Source organism: Teleopsis dalmanni, chromosome 2 (assembly GCF_002237135.1).
Source record: "Teleopsis dalmanni isolate 2A chromosome 2, ASM223713v2, whole genome shotgun sequence".
In the NCBI taxonomy this organism is placed as follows: domain Eukaryota; kingdom Metazoa; phylum Arthropoda; class Insecta; order Diptera; family Diopsidae; genus Teleopsis; species Teleopsis dalmanni.
In genome coordinates this window covers 133,044,991-133,064,570 of record NC_051847.1, presented here as the reverse complement: position 1 = coordinate 133,064,570, position 19,580 = coordinate 133,044,991, and the positions used below count along the sequence as shown (strand labels likewise).

At 29.1% G+C, this 19,580-nt stretch overlaps 3 protein-coding genes across 4 annotated transcripts; 1 reads left to right on the top strand and 2 right to left on the bottom strand.

The window, feature by feature from the left end:
• Window positions 1-190: 190 nt before the first annotated feature.
• LOC119675732 (Bardet-Biedl syndrome 5 protein homolog) lies at window positions 191-3,161 on the top strand. Its single transcript, XM_038086937.1, has 5 exons — window positions 191-278; window positions 375-523; window positions 2,093-2,282; window positions 2,393-2,630; window positions 2,700-3,161. The coding sequence occupies exons 1-5, from the start codon at window positions 214-216 to the stop codon at window positions 3,159-3,161; spliced, it is 1,104 nt and encodes a 367-aa protein (XP_037942865.1). The 5' UTR covers window positions 191-213.
• A 1,520-nt stretch (window positions 3,162-4,681) lies between these two features.
• Window positions 4,682-7,887, bottom strand: LOC119675034. 2 transcript variants are annotated; one of them, XM_038086206.1, is made up of 5 exons: window positions 7,787-7,887; window positions 6,367-6,445; window positions 6,242-6,306; window positions 4,904-5,698; window positions 4,682-4,848 (listed from the first exon to the last, which is right to left on the bottom strand). In XM_038086206.1, exon 4 carries the CDS (start codon window positions 5,656-5,658, stop codon window positions 4,930-4,932), a length of 729 nt encoding a protein of 242 aa, XP_037942134.1. In that variant the 5' UTR covers window positions 5,659-5,698; window positions 6,242-6,306; window positions 6,367-6,445; window positions 7,787-7,887; the 3' UTR covers window positions 4,682-4,848; window positions 4,904-4,929. The 2 variants fall into 2 exon arrangements, with proteins under 2 accessions (XP_037942134.1, XP_037942135.1); XM_038086207.1 differs by having other exon boundaries at window positions 6,242-6,297.
• A 2,881-nt stretch (window positions 7,888-10,768) lies between these two features.
• Window positions 10,769-12,684, bottom strand: LOC119675035. Its single transcript, XM_038086208.1, has 3 exons — window positions 12,583-12,684; window positions 11,284-12,017; window positions 10,769-11,228 (listed from the first exon to the last, which is right to left on the bottom strand). The coding sequence occupies exon 2, from the start codon at window positions 11,973-11,975 to the stop codon at window positions 11,310-11,312; it is 666 nt and encodes a 221-aa protein (XP_037942136.1). The 5' UTR covers window positions 11,976-12,017; window positions 12,583-12,684; the 3' UTR covers window positions 10,769-11,228; window positions 11,284-11,309.
• Window positions 12,685-19,580: the final 6,896 nt, after the last annotated feature.

Here is a 19,580-nt window from a genome sequence, read left to right as displayed (position 1 = left end):
ACTCCTTATCAGCCATCACTTAATTTTGCTATGAATTCTTTTACGATTTTTTTCCATGGCAACGACGAATTAAAAACAGAAATATTTAAGGTGTTCATTTGAATTAAAAAAAATAAAATATTATTAAAATATATTTAAACTATATTTTATTATTTTTCAATTAGGTAAACAATTTAAGTTATTACTAAAATAAAGGAGACTTGAATTTTAAAGATGGAATCCTTAGGTGACAAAATTTTGTGGGAAGACAAAGAAGTGAAATTTGATACAGCAAATATGTAAGTTAAGTTTAAATCTTTAAGAAATGTTTAAGATTTATTTATAAAATAATAATTTATAACATAGTAATTAAAATTAACATTTTTTTTCTGTAGACAAAACAACCTACGAAAAGGTGAAGTGGTGCTAAGTACAATACACCACATTGAAGATACTAAAGGCAATCCTGGTGATACAGGACGGCTATTAGCAACTAATTTAAGAATTATTTGGCATTCATTGGTGCATAAGAAATTTAATTTGTGTAAGTCACAGTTTTTTGTAATTAATATTGATTTAACAATATACGCTTAACAAATAATGTATACATTTTCTTTGTGCTCAAAACTCCAGCTTTTAGAGCTTTATAGAAAAAAATTTATTCTAATTGCTTAATGAACATAGCTCTGGAAAAAGTTCTTATTAGGTGATTTAATGAATCAAGTATTTCAATCGACAGTTGTCTGAATTTCCATACATGCATCGGTGTGTTCGAGTTTTTATCTAATTTTTAATTTTGACTATATATTGATTTATTCCACAATAAGTTACTGATCTGCAGACCTGTAGACTTTGATGTGAAGTTGACTTGTCTAAAGTATACATTTTTGGTTAAACATAGCCCTTTTAAATTTTTATAATTAATTTTAAATTCATTATAAATATAAATCAGTTTTATTATTTAGTAAAATCTCACTACTGCAATATATGTATATAAAAGTATGAACACCACCTCGCTATATTTTTAAATAAGTTTACAATTGTCAGGAAAGTTGTGGATATAGTAGATAGTTTATAAAGTTTACTTGTATTTATTTAAAAAGGGAGCCAAAAGAAAACTTAAAAAAAAATTCTTTTCCCTCAAAAAATCGCGTGAGGTGAAAGGTATTTTCTATGGATAGCAGAACCTAATTGAAGTTTGGATATAATCTAATGCTTTGTGTTCCACCGCACACATAATTTCAGCATTATCAATAGCTTCATTACATTGATGTGGTAAGATTTCTTCATTTGGATTGAAACTAGTTTCAACATTTCACACCCAGCACTTTCTTCCACCCACATAGTATCCAGCCCTTCCCCTATCTAGCACTTTATGTAATTACTTTTATCCTAGCAAGTGTTTACTTTTAAAATCTCCAAGGTTATAACAACAATAGCAACAAAAACTCTTTGGTTTTGTGTGATGTCAATGACTTTAAAAAATTCCTTATTTTTTTTATCCTTAAACTTTTATTCAATTATAATTACTACAGTTTCTATAAAATTACCTCATGGTTCTAGCTGTTCTTATAAAATGTTATTGTGGCTTCAGGAACTCTCCTCTCATTTCGTTATACCCATGGTAATGCCAGTCGTAGTTCAGACATATGTAGCAGTTTATCAAAAAGGTGCGAGTAAGATTCACAATTGAATACGAGTACATAAAGAACAATTTCTATCAATCATAATAGTATATATTATTTTAGGTTTGTTTACCGATTAGGCAACACGTTGTCTCCCACATGGGTTTTCTTTATTATATAAGAAGTTTTGTCTTTCTTATACATCTATAAGTATATTTGGTTTTCAATTTGAGTTTAATTTGTTTGGTAAGTTCTGTATATATTATATATATTAGTAGAGTAGAAAAATTGTAAAAAATGATTTTTATAAAGTTAATAGTTTTATAGTTAAACTTTTTTTCGACCATTTCACACCCTCTTTTCCATCAGAGAAAATTTCTAGTACTAATTATCCAATATTATGTATACAATATATTATTACTATCTTTAAGAACTGAATTCAAATATTATAAAATTTAATATATAGTTTATTTTAATAACTTATTTAGCTATTGGATATGGACGTATATCTACTCTAAATACACGTTCTGTTGTGAATAAAATACGTGGTCATACCATAGCACTATATATACTAGCTGTTAGTGGAAATACACGTTTTGAATTTTTATTTGCCGATGTATCCGGAGAAACTGCACGAAAACATGAACCCATATTTGCAAATGTTTTCGAAATACATCAGTGAGTACATAAGATTTTTTATTTGTTTATTATTTATTAAATTTGCTTGTAAAGAATACTTGATTGGCTCACTATAAAAACATTAAATAAAAAACTTTTATTTATACTAGATTATACCAACGGACTTATTTATATCGGGATTTAAAATTACGTGGTGCTATTGTACAAGGAGGTCAGCTTATAATATTACCACAAGAACAGGTCTTTAGTAATGTGCATGGTGTTTGGAATCTATCAAGTGATCAGGGTAATTTGGGTTGTTTTGTGGTTACAAATATTCGTCTAGTATGGTTTGCGGATGCTAATGAAACTTTTAATATAAGCCTACCATACTTACAAATTGAAAATGTAAGTATTTAAAGTAAAAATAATAAATATATAAGAGTTTATTATATACATTTATTAATGATTTTTAAGATACGTCTAAGGGAGTCTAAATATGGACCTGCACTTGTAATTCAAACTTCAGAAACTGGTGGCAGTTATGTACTGGGTTTTCGTATTGATCCACCCGAACGACTTAACGAAATCTTCAAGGAACTGACATCATTACATACTATCTATGCAGATAATCCCAATTTCGGGGTGCAATATAATTATGTAGAACAACAGAAGCGCAATGCTAATTATAGCCAACAAGAAGAATTTAAAATTGATGAATTTCAAGAAATTGACGAGAGACAGGAGCGTGAAATTAATTCAAAATTGAATGTTTATTTGGCTGAGGGCTGTCTGGCTGGAGCAGGTGAAATACCAAAACGCGAACCAATTTATTGTAAAGAATTGGGTTTTGCTATGGAAAAATTACGTGATGGTTATAAACTAAAAGATTTATGGGATGTACTGCCAACTAGTTTAGTTCTCAGTGAAGATATATAAAAATTAATAATAAACAATAAAAAAATTGATTGCTAATTTAATTACTTATATTATATTATGAAAATTAGATCTGTTTACGAAAACTACCATGGGTTGTATAAAAAAATGTTCGCTAGATAAGTACAAAACATCTATTTTTAAAGTAAATAAATATTAATATTTTTAGTTAGTTTGTATAGATTTTGTCTATATTAGTTTTTAAATTTTAAATCCTATAAAAAATTATATTAAAGCAGATCACAAAAAGTTTATAGATGCATTAGTGTAGTTTGTTATTAAATACATAGTTAATCAATCTAAATAATCACAAATGTTTTTGTAATATATTAGGAAAAAATCATTCCTTCTTTATAGGTATATTACAAATCAATATTATAAACATAACTAATAAATTAGTGAGTTTGATAAAATTAAAACTGATTATTTAGGGCAGTATCTTTGTCACCATATTCTGTTTAAATCAGATATATTCCTCCAATTAGGAGCTATAGGAATGATTGTAAATGATACAGTTGTTCTAACACTAAAGTGTTTCAAAAACTAAAATCTTAGATCAAGAGATTTATCAAACACATTTTATTTTTAGTTTGGTATCCAGATTTTCAGTCGCCAATAAGCAGATGGAGTGCTGTCACGCTCATTATCCCATATCCACTTCAATGGCTTCAAACCCATGCCCTCAGTGCAAAACATGTCTTCTACCCCGGGTGTAGGTTATAGAAAACTAAATTATTACGAGTAACTTTCACAGTAAGAAGAGACTTATCTACTTATTAAATTGCAGTTATTGACTCAAAAAATCTTGGTACAAAGGTTAAATTTATTATTTTACTAGAGTATATTCATTTATTATGATCGATAAGTCCCTAGTATATAGTTGCGAAAATAATATTATATTAAAATTCTACAACTATTGCGGAACAAGCTTGTTATGAAGAGTCACAAATAAACTGTAAGACAGAAATAAGTTATCCAATATAAATTAAATACATATAATATTTGCTTATACCCAAAACTATTCCTAAAAGCGACTTCGTATATATTAACAATAAATAAGGCATCAAAGTACGAGGCCGTGGATTGTTCTTATATATAAATGTTTAAAACTTTTAATTAAATTTGAAATGCATTTCAAGGAAGATCTGTAAACTTACTAAGACTTTTAAATTAGGCAAGTAGATATAAAGTAATTTCCTACACATTTATTGAGATTTGCACTAATCATTAAAAAGAATATTCAATGTCACTGCATGACTTGCGCTCCAACACTCCAAAACCAATCACCAATTCTACTAACACTGATATCTCTGCGGAGCATCTAAATGAGATCGCTAGGCTTTTTCTTGTTTACGAGGGAGCACACACATCGTTATACCTTCTCATATGAATTGGCTTTAAAATTGTTGACATTATAGTTTTTATATTTCAAAGGATATTTATGAGTTGCTTTATTTCGGTTTATTTGATTCGTAATATTGGACATAAATATGTTGTTACTTTTTCAGTTATAATAAAATAAAATTAAATAAAAAATTATCTTTATTATATGAGTGTTTTTTTTAAAATTAGCTGAAATTAAAAATTGCATATAATTTGGCTGACGGATTCGGCATTACCTAAAGTCAATTTTAGATCACATTTTTTAGAATTTTGGGAATATTTTTCAGTTTTTAAATTTTGCATAAGTCTGTTTAAAATATCAATAAGTAAGATAAATTTTTGTGAAATTAAATTCATATAACCTTTTATAAACTTTGAGGTTTACAGTTCAACGTCTTTTCGGCGGGTCAATAAATTCCCATAATTTTTCCTGGGGCATCATTCGTTTTCGTGCTCTGGTCAATGGAGGAGTGCTACGTATTTCTTCCAGACGCGCCAAATATTTTTTTTTGGCAATCATTCTTTTCTGTTTAGATTTAGGATAATATAGCTGAACAATATTGGTATCAACATCACGTTTTTGTCTCTTCTGTGCGGCAATATTGCAATCAACATCACGTTTTTGTCTCTTCTGTGCGGGAGCATTAAATTCAACATTTTCATTTTGCTCTACTCCAATTACATCAGCTAGTTTACGTTTAATTGGGCCCCTGGTACGCCCAATTACTTCGATGTGATTTGGTTTCCTTCTCTTTCTAGGCATCGGTGAATCAGAAGAATCATAAGAAGAAATTTCATCTTTTATATTAGCTTTTCTTTTTCGCTGAGTCTTTTTTTCTATTTTTTCGAGATGAGGTTTACTCTGATTTCTTTTAATCTTTTCCCTACGGTTTTGTTGCAAGTTTTTTTTTCCTACCAATAATAGTTCGTCCATATTTTCAAATGTATTCACCGTTTTTAAGAGCATTTCTTTAACTTTTATATCTATTCTTGAACTACTTACAGAAATTGACGTAGATGTATATTTCGCTTTATTTTTTTTAGCCTTATGAATCGTTTTAATAACTTTGGCACGGATTGGCGGGGATGGTTTAGCAATAATTTTGGATTGCTTCATCTTAGATACGAAGAGAGGCTTAATATATATCTTTACTAAACTGTAAAGATAAAAAAAAATTATTGTTAAAACAGAAATAAATAGATCATTTCCATACATAAAGTTTATACACTTGAAGAAATATTAGTGATTTTTGATATGAAAAATTTGGTTTTATTTTTTAAATAATTCAGCGAAATTCTCAACTTTTCCAACAATGTAAAATAAAAGCAGAGTTTCTTCAAAAATGTTTAACTCGAAACATTATAATTTCCGAACCCATAAATAAAGACATATTAGATGTCTATTAAGGGGTATATAAAGTATAACTAAGGTTGAAAGGTTTAAATTGTGTATAATATATATTTTCAAACAAATAATTACTATAATTTACACAATTTTTAATTCGTTAATATATCATTATTGCTTTATGTTAGATCCAGGTATTTCGACCATTGAATTTCAAAAAACTTGATTTGAAAAACTATATTCTTATGAATATATGAATTTTAAAAAGTTTAAGAATTTTTGAAACGTAATAGTGCTTTAATGTAATATATTAGAATAAATAGTGAAGTAAATTAAAAAAAAAATTGCTACTTACAAATCCGATTCTCAAATCATTTAATCTTCTGAATTCTGAATTGTTTTTGCAAATTTCTACAAAAACTAATCAATAAAGGTTCAAAACATTATTATAAATAAATAATTTTACACAAAATTGCTTACCAACTATTCAGACTTGCAAGAAATCCTTATTTTGTAAGTTTTCTTGATAATTTAAGTTGTAGAAAATATATAATTTTCTCTACAAGAAATAAAATTTTTTAATAAATATTCTAAATAATATGTTAGAGGTAATTTTGTTACTAATGTTTCTATGCTTACTGCGTAAATTAGAAAAATTTTGAATTTATAATTTTTAAAGGTTTCAATGTCAATCTGCATACTATTTCTTTGTGCAACTCCAGTTTCTGGAGTTTAGTCACTGTGACGGCCTCTTAACCATATCATGGTTACAAAGCCATGCCCTCAGCATATTGTTCAATCACAAAACCTGAATCAAAGTGGTGGTTAGCCATTGGAAATGAGCACCGTAGATTTACTTAGCCCTATCACTCTCTAAAAAATGATGGCTTATCTTACCCACATACAATAACCTGACTCAATTAATGTAAAAATAACTAAATAACTGAACAATATATTGAGGGCATAGTTTTGTAACTATGATATGGTTATGAGGCCGTGACAGTGACAAATCTCCAGAAGCTGGAGTTTTAAGCACAAAGAAAAATATGCAGAACGAACAACTAAAATAACAAAAAAACTATAGAAAAAATAACTACACAAATATATGAATAAATAAATAAATAATAAATTAGGTACCCATCGTCTGCGTCCGTTTGTGTGAGAGGAAACATGCTATGTGAAGCTAATGAACGTTTTTATTATTAGTGAAAATGGAAGAGAATATAAAACAATATATGATCTATAACAACGCTTCTAGTTAGTATTGCCTACGTAAAAATATGTTTACTTAATTAATATAATAATTTTAATATTAGAGTAATATTATGGGATATCAAAAAATTAAATATAGGTATTGACTATTCTTCTCCTGAAAATGAATTCCAATGAACTATTTTCGCAATCCTACCATCGAGACACGAATGAGTAAAAAGATTTGGTACAGCAAAATGGGGTTATCGTGTGATGGAATATGAAGAGCGCGCAGGAACTTAGCAAAATAGAATTATCGTTTAAAGATGGAAGTTCCATCTTTCGAGCATATCCAAAGTGTTTTATTATCGAAACTTTTGTAATTCATACTGCTGGTTGCTCGAACTCAGAAAAGAACTAAAAAAAGTAAAAGATTGCACTGTTCTAGGTCGGTAGAGCTACTGTTCTTGCTGTATCCAACCCTAATATTTCAAATTTTTGAAAGACTTTTGTGCAAAGGCCAAAATTAGGTAAAATAAAAAATATGTATATTTAACTATGGTAGTCTATGAACTAACTAGTTTTTGGGAATAACAAATATACATAAAAACTTGCTGTAGTTTTTTAATCTTGGAATTTTAAAGTGCTGTACAAAAGAATATAAAACACATTATTGACTTAATACTTCAAGACCCACTTAAGTACTTACCTTTTGTTCCCAAAATATCATAACAGATAAGACCTTTATATTTAAACGTAATTTGCAAATATTGAAAGTTATAAAACTGTCTTCGGTTTTTACGTATATAAAATATATAATTTGGACAAATTAAAACGATCTACATAAAAATTTTCCAAGCTTTACTATATAAAATGTAAATACATATTTTAAGAATTACAAGCTATCAGTTTTTGAATTTTAATGAAGACTAGATTATTTTTAGATATATTAAATTATTTATTTATATTATTCAATAATTTGTATATTGAACGATTTCTAATCTTATAAGATTCTCCACGTTTTGAATGTGGTAAAATGATACTCTCTACACATATTATATATATGAATGAGAAAAACCTTTCCTTTTTGATACTCGAGTGAATCCAAAGAAAACATACAGAAAAGGGAAGATCGCGGAATGGTCTAGAAAGTTAACATTATGCAACTGTATTTTCAATTTATAGAAGTGGTCAATATTATTTTTAATTATATAAATGCTGAAAAAAACTATATAATTGCTTGGATATTTAGTAAAAACTAGGACAGTTTTTGTATATTTTTTTTTTGAAATATATAAGAACAGTCTTCTATTGTACCAGTCTACTATTTTAATAGTACTCTTGATTCTTGTATTAAAGCATGATATGATAGCAAATAATAAATAAATAATAGTCAAAATTTGATGTCTTGATGAAATTTGTTAAAAATAGTGAAACCCATTTGTTTATTAAAATATACTGTTTTGTTTAATAAAGTTTATGGGAGAAATATTGCTCGTACTATTTTATTTTATTTGCTGCATAATAGTTTGCAACAAGTTTAGTAGAAATTAGTCTACGTTACAAAAATTGGCAAAACTTTATACCACTTTATCCCTTATACCACGCACACGCTTTCTGGGTTAGATAAACCTGGATTTCCAAATACTTAGCCTATTTATTTATACTTCACCCTTAATGAAGCGAATGAAGTTTCATCCATTGCTTTTCGGGAAAGTGGTGGAAATTTTCTCCATTAATTTCTAAGAGGTGGTTCTAGTGGGTGAAAGTTTTACAATATAATTATCGATGCTTTTCACAACCATCCCAAAAAAAAAGCAGAGATAGCAAAAATAACCAACTTTTAGCAAAAATAAAATGGAAACAAAATTTGTCGGAAAATGTGTTATAGAAAGCAGGGTTACTTGCTCACTCATGAGCAGCTCAGTCTCATGAGCAAGAGCCAATTCTTACGTGAGCCCAAAATTGGCTCATGAGCGTGAGCCCATAATCGGCTCATATTGAAGAGCTGCTCACCAGCGTGAGCCTTCAAGTTGCTCATATTGAAGAGCTGCTATGAGGTCTCATGAGCAAAGAGCTCATGAGCTCAACTGTTTAATAAAAAGCGATTTATTAGTTTATTTGCTTTATTTATTTTTATAAACGTTATATGTAAAAATATATTTTGATATTTTGAATTTGAAAAACAAATTTATAAAATATTATTATTTTTCACAAATAAACAATAAAAATGTATTTATTTATTTTAGCAACTTTGATTATTACCATATTTAAGTTAATTAATTTTTAATATTATTAATTAATATTTTTAATCTTTTTAATGACATGTTTTCACAAAAAAAAATAATAGCAAAATCTTAAATTGGGCACAAAAGCTCTCATGAGCCGCAGCTCATACTCTTCCTCACGAGCGTGAGCCCATTTATAACTTAATGGCGGCTCTCGCTCGTGAGCGTGAGCGTGAGTTCTGTAGTTGGGCTCGCTCGTGAGCGTGAGCCATCGTATGAAAAGAGTTTTTTGCCGGCTCATGAGCCGTGAGCAGAATGAGCCAAAATGAGCCGCTCATGGGTACGCAAATACGAACTCTGATAGAAAGCTTACTGCTAATGAGGTATTTTTTCCATAATACACATATTCGCAAAGTCTCAAAATTATTGAAAATAATTGAAAATTGTTGGATTAATTGTATATATAAGATTTTGACAATATTAGCCAAACTAAAAAATTGTCTAATTTGACAAACTTAAGATATAATTTGTATGATAACTTGTTCATCTCCACTTCGTACTTTCTACTCAAATTAGAGCTAGCCTTGGAATGATTACAGATGATACAATAGACGTAGAAATTAATTATAATCGTACCAATAAAATATACCAATGAAACTGCAAAATAGATAAAGTTGGATGAAGAGATGAAAATAGCAAAATAATCAGTATGCATGAAAAGATGAAGTATTATTTCTAAAGAAAGTAAATGACCAGTAACTTTCACTGTAAGAAGCCACAGTTCCTTTAATAAGTGCTTATAATATTTAATATACTTTGGATACGCAGTTGGATTATCAGAAAGCTGACGTAAATCGCTATCCATATAGTTTTTTGCAGCTGCAGTAAAAATGTTTTAAAATAAAATTGAAGGTCCTTGCTCTCATTAATTCTATTATTAGACTAATATCTCTGTAGAGAATCGCACTGAGATCGCTATATATGTATCGTTCCTCTCTCTCATGTTTAAGAGGGATCACACATATATCTGAATATCGTTGCGCCTTCTCATCTTTATTGCTGTATGTTAAAGTTCTACGATAAATTGGATGATAATTACATAACTTATTACTAATTAATTGCATATATTGTTTTAAATAGTCATAATTTTTAGTTCGATTGTTTTGAATCAAATTGTAATTATTTTTTAGAATTAGACGTCTGATTTTTTTGGTGTTTTATTTTCATTCATCACAAGTTAAATACTGAGTCTATATTAGACCTAAGGAAACGAATGAATTAATCGAATATTTAAGCAGACCAGTGGCTTATATTATTGAATCTCTGTACCGAAATATTTACAAAATTTATGTGGTCAACAATATATCCTGTCATCTGGAAGGAGCTGACTAATTATTTCTTACCTTTTTGTAATTTTCATATACGAGCATTAAAGGAATAATAAATATATTTGTATACCATAATTTAATTTTTTATAATAATTATTCCAGGATTTTATGCTATACTTATTTTATACTAATCATGTTTTGAAAAGGAATTTGATTTTTGACATTTTTTGTATATAAAATAGGTTTCGTTGACTTGTGGCTTTCAGTTACATTTTTCAGAAGGGAGGGTCCGACCTATTTTTGATTTAATAGTTTTATATTTCAAGGAATATATATGAAATGATTTTTTCGGCGTACTTTGATTGATTAACATTTTTTGACTTGGTATTTTACATAATTATGTTGTGTGTTACTTTTTTAGTTTAATATTGCTAGTGTAAAATATTCTTCATTATATACCCCAAATTTTTATTAATAAAATTTTGTTGAAATTAAAAATTATATATAATTCTATTGAAAGATTTCGCATAGTCGATTATAGATCACATTTTTGAATTTTGAGGTTTTTTTTTCAGTTTCTAAATTTTGCATAAGTCTGTTTAAAATATCAATAAGTAAGATACATTTTTGTGAAATTAAATTCATATAACCTTTTATAAACTTTGAGGTTCACAGTTCAACGTCTTTTCGGCGGGTCAATAAATTCCCATAATTTTTCCTGGGGCATCATTCGTTTTCGTGCTCTGGTCAATGGAGGAGTGCTACGTATTTCTTCCCGACGCGACAAATATTTTTTTTTGGCAATCATTCTTTTCTGTTTAGATTTAGGATAATATAGCTGAACAATATTGGTATCAACATCACGTTTTTGTCTCTTCTGTGCGGGAGCATTAAATTCAACATTTTCATTTTGTTCTACTCCATTTACATCAGCTAATTTACGTTTAACGCCTCTGGTAGGCCCAATTACTTGGTTGTCTTCTGGTTTGTTTCTCTTTCTAGGCGCCGGTAAATCAGAAGACTCACAAGAAGAAATAGGGTTTTTTATATTAGCTTTTTGTTTTCGTTTAGTCTTTTTTTGTAATTCTTTGTGATGAGTTTTACTCTTAATAATTTTACAAGCTCCTTTACGTTTTCCTTGAAAATTTTTTTTTCTTACCAATATTGGGTCATCCATATTTTCGATTAAGTTGATGCTTTTTACTATGATTTCTTTGATTTTTGCTTTCATTTTCGAACTTTCAGCAGAGGATGATGTAAACCTTGCTTCCTTATTTCTAGTCTTAAGTATAGCTTTGGTACGAATTCGCCATGGTGTAGTTAATTTTTGGGTTCGTGTCATTCTAGATACCAAAATTGACTTGTAGGTTAGATGGAAACGTTACTAAATTAAAAAAGAAATAAAGGTATTGTTAAAGAAGAAGGAGCATTACTATGTTATTAACTTTTTCTTATATACATGTAAGACTTCAAGACTGTAAGTGTGTAGACTACACTTAAAGAAGAACTGAAGTCATATTTAATATAAAAAATATATAAAATATGGTTTCACTGATATAAAATTCTTCAAAATTAAAAAAATACCAGCAATTGAAGAGATCTTCTCTGAGATATTAATTGACATAATTAGTTGACAACATAAGAATGGAGCAAATATCCTGGTATTAATCTTGTACAAATTTTCTATATTTGTATTTAATTACATTTAAGCTATAGTAAATATTGGAGTTATCAATTATTTTTAAATATTAGATGTAGTGTTTAATATTAACTCTAGACTATGCTCTAAATTATAGCATAGACAATATAAATATTCTTTTCTATAATCTTTTGGTCAACATTTTCACATATAGTAAAATGTTTATAAATATTTTAAATCTTTGAGATAAAATCTAGCATATATGGACTTTTTGTAATATGAATAATACAATACTCGTATCATTACTTACAATTCAGAACCGTTATTAATTTAGATTTTTTAACCTTAAATTTTAGCAAATGTAAAAACTTGAGAGATAAACTTGAGAAATATTCTAACTTATATTTGAAAAAAAAATTTTTATCTAAAAAGTACATAGATTTTTTTTCAATTTTCAAAGCTTATTAAATTTATAAATGATATGTTTAGTTATTTCATTTATTTATATGTTTACTACTCATAATAGTTTAGAGCTTCACTTGTAACGATGTAGGACTTATATATAATAAATAGAAATAATATTTTAAAATGATTAAAAAATAATTTACTTACTTATTTGGCCATAACAACCCGTTACCGGTCAGACGCAGCATGTCTTTCCAGACGACTTTGCAACGTGCGCGCCCTTCAAGTCTTGTTTATCAAGTTCAGTTAGTGCTCCCTTAACTTCATCACACTACCGGAGACAAGGTTCACCTCAACGTCTTTTTTTTCAAGTACCGCTTCATATACCTTTTTTTCTGGAGCATCCTGATCTATTCTCACGACATGACAAAGCCAGTGAATCCGCTGAATACTAATTCGCTGAATTATATCAATGTCATGATAAAGCTCGTACAGCTTGTGGTTTATTCGTATGCGGTAGTCGTCACCAACTCGCAGAGGATCAAAGATCTTACGAAGAATTTTTCTCTCGAAAACTAGCAGTGCTGCTTCACCATTCTGTGATGACGTTAATGCCTCTGCGCCATACAAATGCTCAGGAAGGATGAGCGACATATAGAGGGTAAGTTTTGTTTGTCCAGAGAGAGCTTTACATCCCAATTGCCTACTGATTGTAAATTAGTAGCTCTATTGGCAATGGTGACTCATCGTCTGATCATCCGATATAATTGTTGTTTGTTATGGCGGTGCCAAGGTAGATGAAATCCTTGACAGTCTCAAAGGTATAGTTGCCAGCTACTAGCTTGTTGTTCGAGCGACGCACATTCCTACCAGTAGCCGACATATACTTGATTCACCCCTAAGCCTATTCTTGCAGATTCTTTTTCGATAGCAGCAAAGATAGCTGTAACATCACGCTTGCTACGCCCAAAGATGTCATTGTCGTCGGCAGGGCACATTTGATTAAAAAATAAGCAACTAAAAAATCATGTGTGAAATATCTATGATAATATGATAATATCGAATTTGATAATAAAAAAGTACCGTATACTACAGGTATAATATCCTTAATCAGGTATAAAACCCGCTATGGTAGCATTTAATTAAAATATATTATCAGTATTATTAGAATACTTGTATTTGACATCCTTTTATACTAGCGATCATTCTCATCAGGCCAAACGTCTTATACGCACCATGGACGAGAAATCCTTAATAACGAGGATTTATACACAGAACTTGAAGATAATCACATTTTAAAAATATGATATATGTTAAAGACATATTGAAAATTGATATATTATATAAATCGTTACCACTTGAATTCATATTATAAGTATAATAGAAGTATGTATGTTGATCCTTTTTTCGAGTCAGCGCAACTGGGCACTTTTACTCTTTGATAGCTGGGGGTACTACAGGGTCCCACCCATCTCATTGACTAATTTATGTATTGCCTATAGGCTTCATGATTATTCAGTGATTGATCTAAGATCTGCGTACCTCTCCGTGCAGAGAGTGATTACTCTAAGATTAGATAGTGGTAAGTAGGATAGCCTGTCAATTTGCGCATATAACGTCAGGGCTCTGTCCTTTATGTATTTTTTGATCGGGTCTATTCTAAGGTCTCTTAGCATGTCATTTGTGCGGATGTACCAAGGCACTTTGAAGAGCCTTCGGAGAGCCTGACTTTGAGCGACTTGTAGCTTTTGTATAGTAGTAGAACCTAATTTTAGAGAATAGAGCTATATACCCACAATCATGCACTCGTCAACAATGTAAGATTTTTATCCGATTGCGTATGGAACATTCAAAGCTTTTTCATGAACATCTTTTGAGTGGCGATCAGCCATCAAACTGTCCATTTTGTAATAGCACACCATCCATAGATCATATACTTAACGATTGTCCTTCTTTTAATTCTATTCGTAGTAATATCTTTCCTAATATCTTACCTACTAGCCTATTAAAAACAGTTACTATTGAAAACATACTTTTAATGTATAAATATATTAAAGCCTGTAACCTAGTGAATAAAATTTAATTTATAATATCCGAACTGAAGGCCCTGGCAGCTAGCGCTCGTTTTTCTGGTCTTAGTTATAAGATTTTATATTTTGTAATTAATTATAATAAATAAATAAATAAATAAATAGAGAATATGCATAATTGTAAATACGGTTCTTTTAAAACAAAGAGGTCCTAAGTTAAAAGTTGAATTGTACGTTAGTCTTTTTTCAAAGGTACAATTTATTTATTAACCATTTGAGTTGGACAAGTTATTTTTAATATATTATTAAATAATTTTAATAATATTATTTGAAAATTTTTGAAACAGACCATTTTTATAGATATCTTCCCAATATTCTTTATTCAAAATTCATAATTAATATATAATATATATCAAAATACCATATGTACATAGCATAGATGCAGTAAACGTTGCTTTTTATATTAAATTAAAAAGGACCTCTTTTATTATTATTATACATAATAACCCATACTTATATAAATAACATTTATAAAAAATTATACATTTAAGTTTAATTAAAAAAAACAATTATTTTTAAATTTATTGATATAAATTGTTTTTTATTAAATAATAATATGCATGTGGTAATAATATATTTACGTACATAAGTATTTTTAAATTTAATAGTGGTAAATAATTTAATTACCAAATTTTGTAATAATTAATATACTTTTCTACTTACTTAATACAATTCATATACTAAAATGCTAATTATCATTAGTTGTTTTTTGTTTTATATTAATAACTTATATGTATAAATATATTGAGTTTTTCATTTGTTAGTTATTAAAATATGTCATAATTGAATGACTAAAGATTTTATTTATTTATTTTTTTAATTTTCAAATTATTTATTATTTTTAATTAAACATTTTAAATGTATAATAATAAACAAGTTAAATATGCGTCAAATCATATATAAATTTATATTATATATCACAACACACGGTATATTTGTGAAATTATTTTCATTGTTCAATTTTTTAAGGGTTCCATAACTAAAGTTTTTTATAATTAATAGGAATCTTAATTGTATATATATATATATATTTTAGTTTTTGTAAATTCAAAATTACTTTAAATTAATTCAATATTTAAAATAATAATAAATTATTTTAAAAATTGATTAAAATTTTTGCATGATCTTTAGTTGGAATGAATTTTATCCTAAATTTATAATTTTTTATTTTGTATTTTTTTTTTTTTGTTTGTCCAAAGAGATTTTTTTTTTAATTAATACTTTCGTAATATATTATAAATAGAAACTTAAATATTAAATGTTTTTTCAAAAACACACACAGAACATTTTTCCAACATGCACTCATAACTTTTGTGCTCAAACATGGGGGTACAAAAATAGTTGATTTGATTGGGAGCTACAATTTAGTTATTTGGGTACTAATGAGCGTATCATAAAAATTGGAGATCATTCTCTAATCAAAAGTTGTACATATATTTAAACTTATGGTGTGAAAACTGTTATGAAATTTTGAATTGTGATTTTAGAAATAACCTGTAATAATAATCACTATTCATTTGTGATCTTAAATTACTTACAATATCAAACCTTTTGACTATTTAAGAAAATTATGCTCGAAAATGACTTGCATATATCATCATCTAGTCGAAGAGCAAATAGATCTTAAAGAGTTTTAAATATGATACTCGAAAACGACGTACATGAATTTATATCACAAAATGAACTGTAATATTCAAACAAGTTCTGGCTGTAATATTATCTAAGAGAACTTACTTTGTCAACCTGAAGCCAAATCTAAAAATGTGTTCCTAAAAATGACTTACAATAGTTGTTTATTGGATAATATATGAATATAACGAATTGTGATCATAAAATCGACTTACGATAAGAACTTATTGGTATGTGTGCAAGAGAAGTGAAGATTAACACTAAGAGATCTAGAATAAAACATATAAAAAATGTATACAAAGGTACAAAATAATAATTATATAAACTTATAGTAATGTTAACTTTTAAAAATGTAGAATACATTTTATAAATTATTCATCATATGTTTCAATTAAAATAATAAGCCTTATAATTGGCAATAAGCTTGAGTTCTGTAAATATTCAATTCAATACAATATACACAGTGTTGGTGCTTAGATTGAATTATTAAATAGTTAAATTTTTAATTTAATATAATTTATATAATATTTTAAAATAATGTAATTACATACAAAAAGAAATATTATATGCAAATTACTAGATTTTTTTTATAAGTTATATAAAAAATAATTTCAATACAAAACTTATAATTAAAGAGTAATATAATATAACATATTATGTTATAACACATCAGTCAATAATACGGGTGACTAACTAAAAAAAACAAATTTTTTCTGCCAAAAATCGATTTTACTCATCAATATAATCTCCTTCAAGGACAATACAATCATTCCAATACTTCTCTTACTTCTCGATGCCGTGCTTGTAGAAGGATTTGTCTTTTACCTCAAAATAGGCTTCTGTTGCAGCAAATACTTCTTCATTTGAGATGAATTTCTTACTGGCGAGCATTTTTTTGAGATCAGCGAATAGCCAGTGGTCGCTGGGGGCCAGATCTGGACTATACGGTGGATGAGGAAGCAATTTGAAGTGTAATTCGTGCAATTTTGCCATTCTTTTTATTGACTTGTGACATGGTGCCATTGCTGAACTTGTACATTGCTGAACTTGCCATTACTTGAACTTTTCATCAAGAAGCAATTATAAATTGACACACGAAATTGTTTTGAATCCATTGTTTTGAAAATAACAAAAGTAGCTTCACTTAAACGGCTGTCACTTTTTCCTGACTAATCGTTGAAGGTTGATACTTCATAAAAGTCATATATGGTAGATTTGGCAATGGCAGCGGCATCTGTGTGTTAGACGTACGACTTATTGACTGATGTATTAATTTGTAATATAATATAATATGTTACCAGGTGTACCGGTATGAAGTGAGCGTAAAGATACAATTGTTCCGACAGGGAACATTTGTTGTGAACGAGCCTTTATTTCTTTTTGTTTGTTTGCTATGACATGTGTGAAATATATTTAGTATACATCAAGTCATTGAACAGACAACATCATATTTTTTCATCGTGTTAAAAATGTCGAATTTTGTTCCAGAAAGTGATGATTTGCGGAAAGCATTAATTTTTTGTTTTCATTTGAAGAAAAGTGGTGCAGAGTCGCATCGAATGCTTGTCGAGACATATGGTGATTATGCTGTATCAGAAGCAACATGCAAAAGATGGTTTCAACGGTTCAGAAATAATGATTTTGATGTGAGAAATGAAGAACGTGGAAGACCGCCAAAAAAGTTTGAAGACGCCGAATTGCAAACGATATTGGATGGAGATGACACTTTGGGTCAAAAGCAAATGGCAGAAATGTTAAATGTTGCACAACAAACAATTTCTGACCGTTTAAAAGCTATGGGAAAGATCCAAAAGTGTGGAAAATGGGTGCCACATGAATTGAATGAAAGACAGATGGAAAACCGAAAAAACACTTGTGAAATTTTGCTTCAAAGACACGAAAGAAAATCGGTTTTGCATCGGATTGTTACTGGCGATGAAAAATGGATTTATTTTAAGAATCCTAAACGGAAAAAATCATGGGTTAATCTGGGACAACCATCAACATCGACTGCAAAACCAGATCGATTCGGCAAGAAGACAATGCTGTGTGTTTGGTGGGACCAGAAAGGTGTGGTGTACCACGAGCTCCTAAAACCTGGTGAAACCGTCAATGCTGGTCGCTATGAACAACAAATGATAAATTTGAACCATGCATTGATCGAGAAACGACCAGAATGGGCCAGAAGACACGGCAAGGTAATTCTGCTCCATGACAATGCACCTGCACACAAAGCAAAACGGGTTCAGGATGCAATCAAAACACTTGGCTGGGAGCTGCTACCCCACCCGCCGTATTCACCAGACTTGGCTCCTTCCGACTACCATTTGTTTTCATCGATGGGACACGCATTGGCTGAGCAGCACTTTGATTCCTACGAGGAGGTCGAAAATTGGGTGTCTGGTTGGTTTGCTTTAAAAGACGAACAATTTTTTTGGCGTGGTATCCACAAATTGCCAGAAAGGTGGTCAAAATATGTAGAAAGCAATGGCCAATACTTTGAATAAAATGTTTTTTACTTTCCTATTAATAATTAGTGTTTTATTTTCACCAAAAAACGCTCATTTCATACCGGTACACCTAATATGTCGATTTCTCTTGAAATAAAGGTATTTTATTTCAATCTAAATTTTCTAGAAGATATATATGAATACGTTTTATTTTATACATAAGACCTTCGTGCCAAACCTTATCAAAAGCTTGGGCTACGTCCAAAAAAACGGCGGAACAGTATTCTTTGTGTTGAAAGGCAGTATGTATTTCTTTAGCAATTCTGTGAACTTGCTCAATAGTGCCATGTCCTGTTCGAAATCCAAATTGATGGTTTGGGATCACATTGTTTTGAGTTATTATTGGCATAATATATGACAGGAGGCAAAAGACTAATTGGTCTATATGATGATGCCAAAGTTAGGTCCTTTCCTGCTTTTGGAATCATTTTTATTTCTGAAACTTTCCATTGCTTCGGGTAGTAGCCAAAAGCGAGGATGCTGTTAAATATCACCGTTAGAAAAGTTATTGCTGAATCAGGCAATTGTTGTATCATTTTACCCGTAATTTTGTCGTATCCAGGTGCCTTTTTGGGATTTGCAAATGTTCGAATAGTCTCCTTGACGTTATCCAAACACAACGTAAGGGGAGTTTCAACAATAGAAGGAAATTCGATGTTAGGTTGGAAATCTGA

Coding starts and splice junctions, on each gene's coding strand:
- LOC119675034 (XM_038086206.1), bottom strand. CDS start 5,658: ATGAAGCAATCCAAAATTATTGCTAAACCATCCCCGCCAATCCGTGCC.
- LOC119675732 (XM_038086937.1), top strand. CDS start 214: ATGGAATCCTTAGGTGACAAAATTTTGTGGGAAGACAAAGAAGTGAAA. Junction 279..374: donor AAATTTGATACAGCAAATAT/GTAAGTTAAGTT, acceptor TTTTTTCTGTAG/ACAAAACAACCTACGAAAAG. Junction 2,283..2,392: donor AATGTTTTCGAAATACATCA/GTGAGTACATAA, acceptor TATTTATACTAG/ATTATACCAACGGACTTATT.
- LOC119675035 (XM_038086208.1), bottom strand. CDS start 11,975: ATGACACGAACCCAAAAATTAACTACACCATGGCGAATTCGTACCAAA.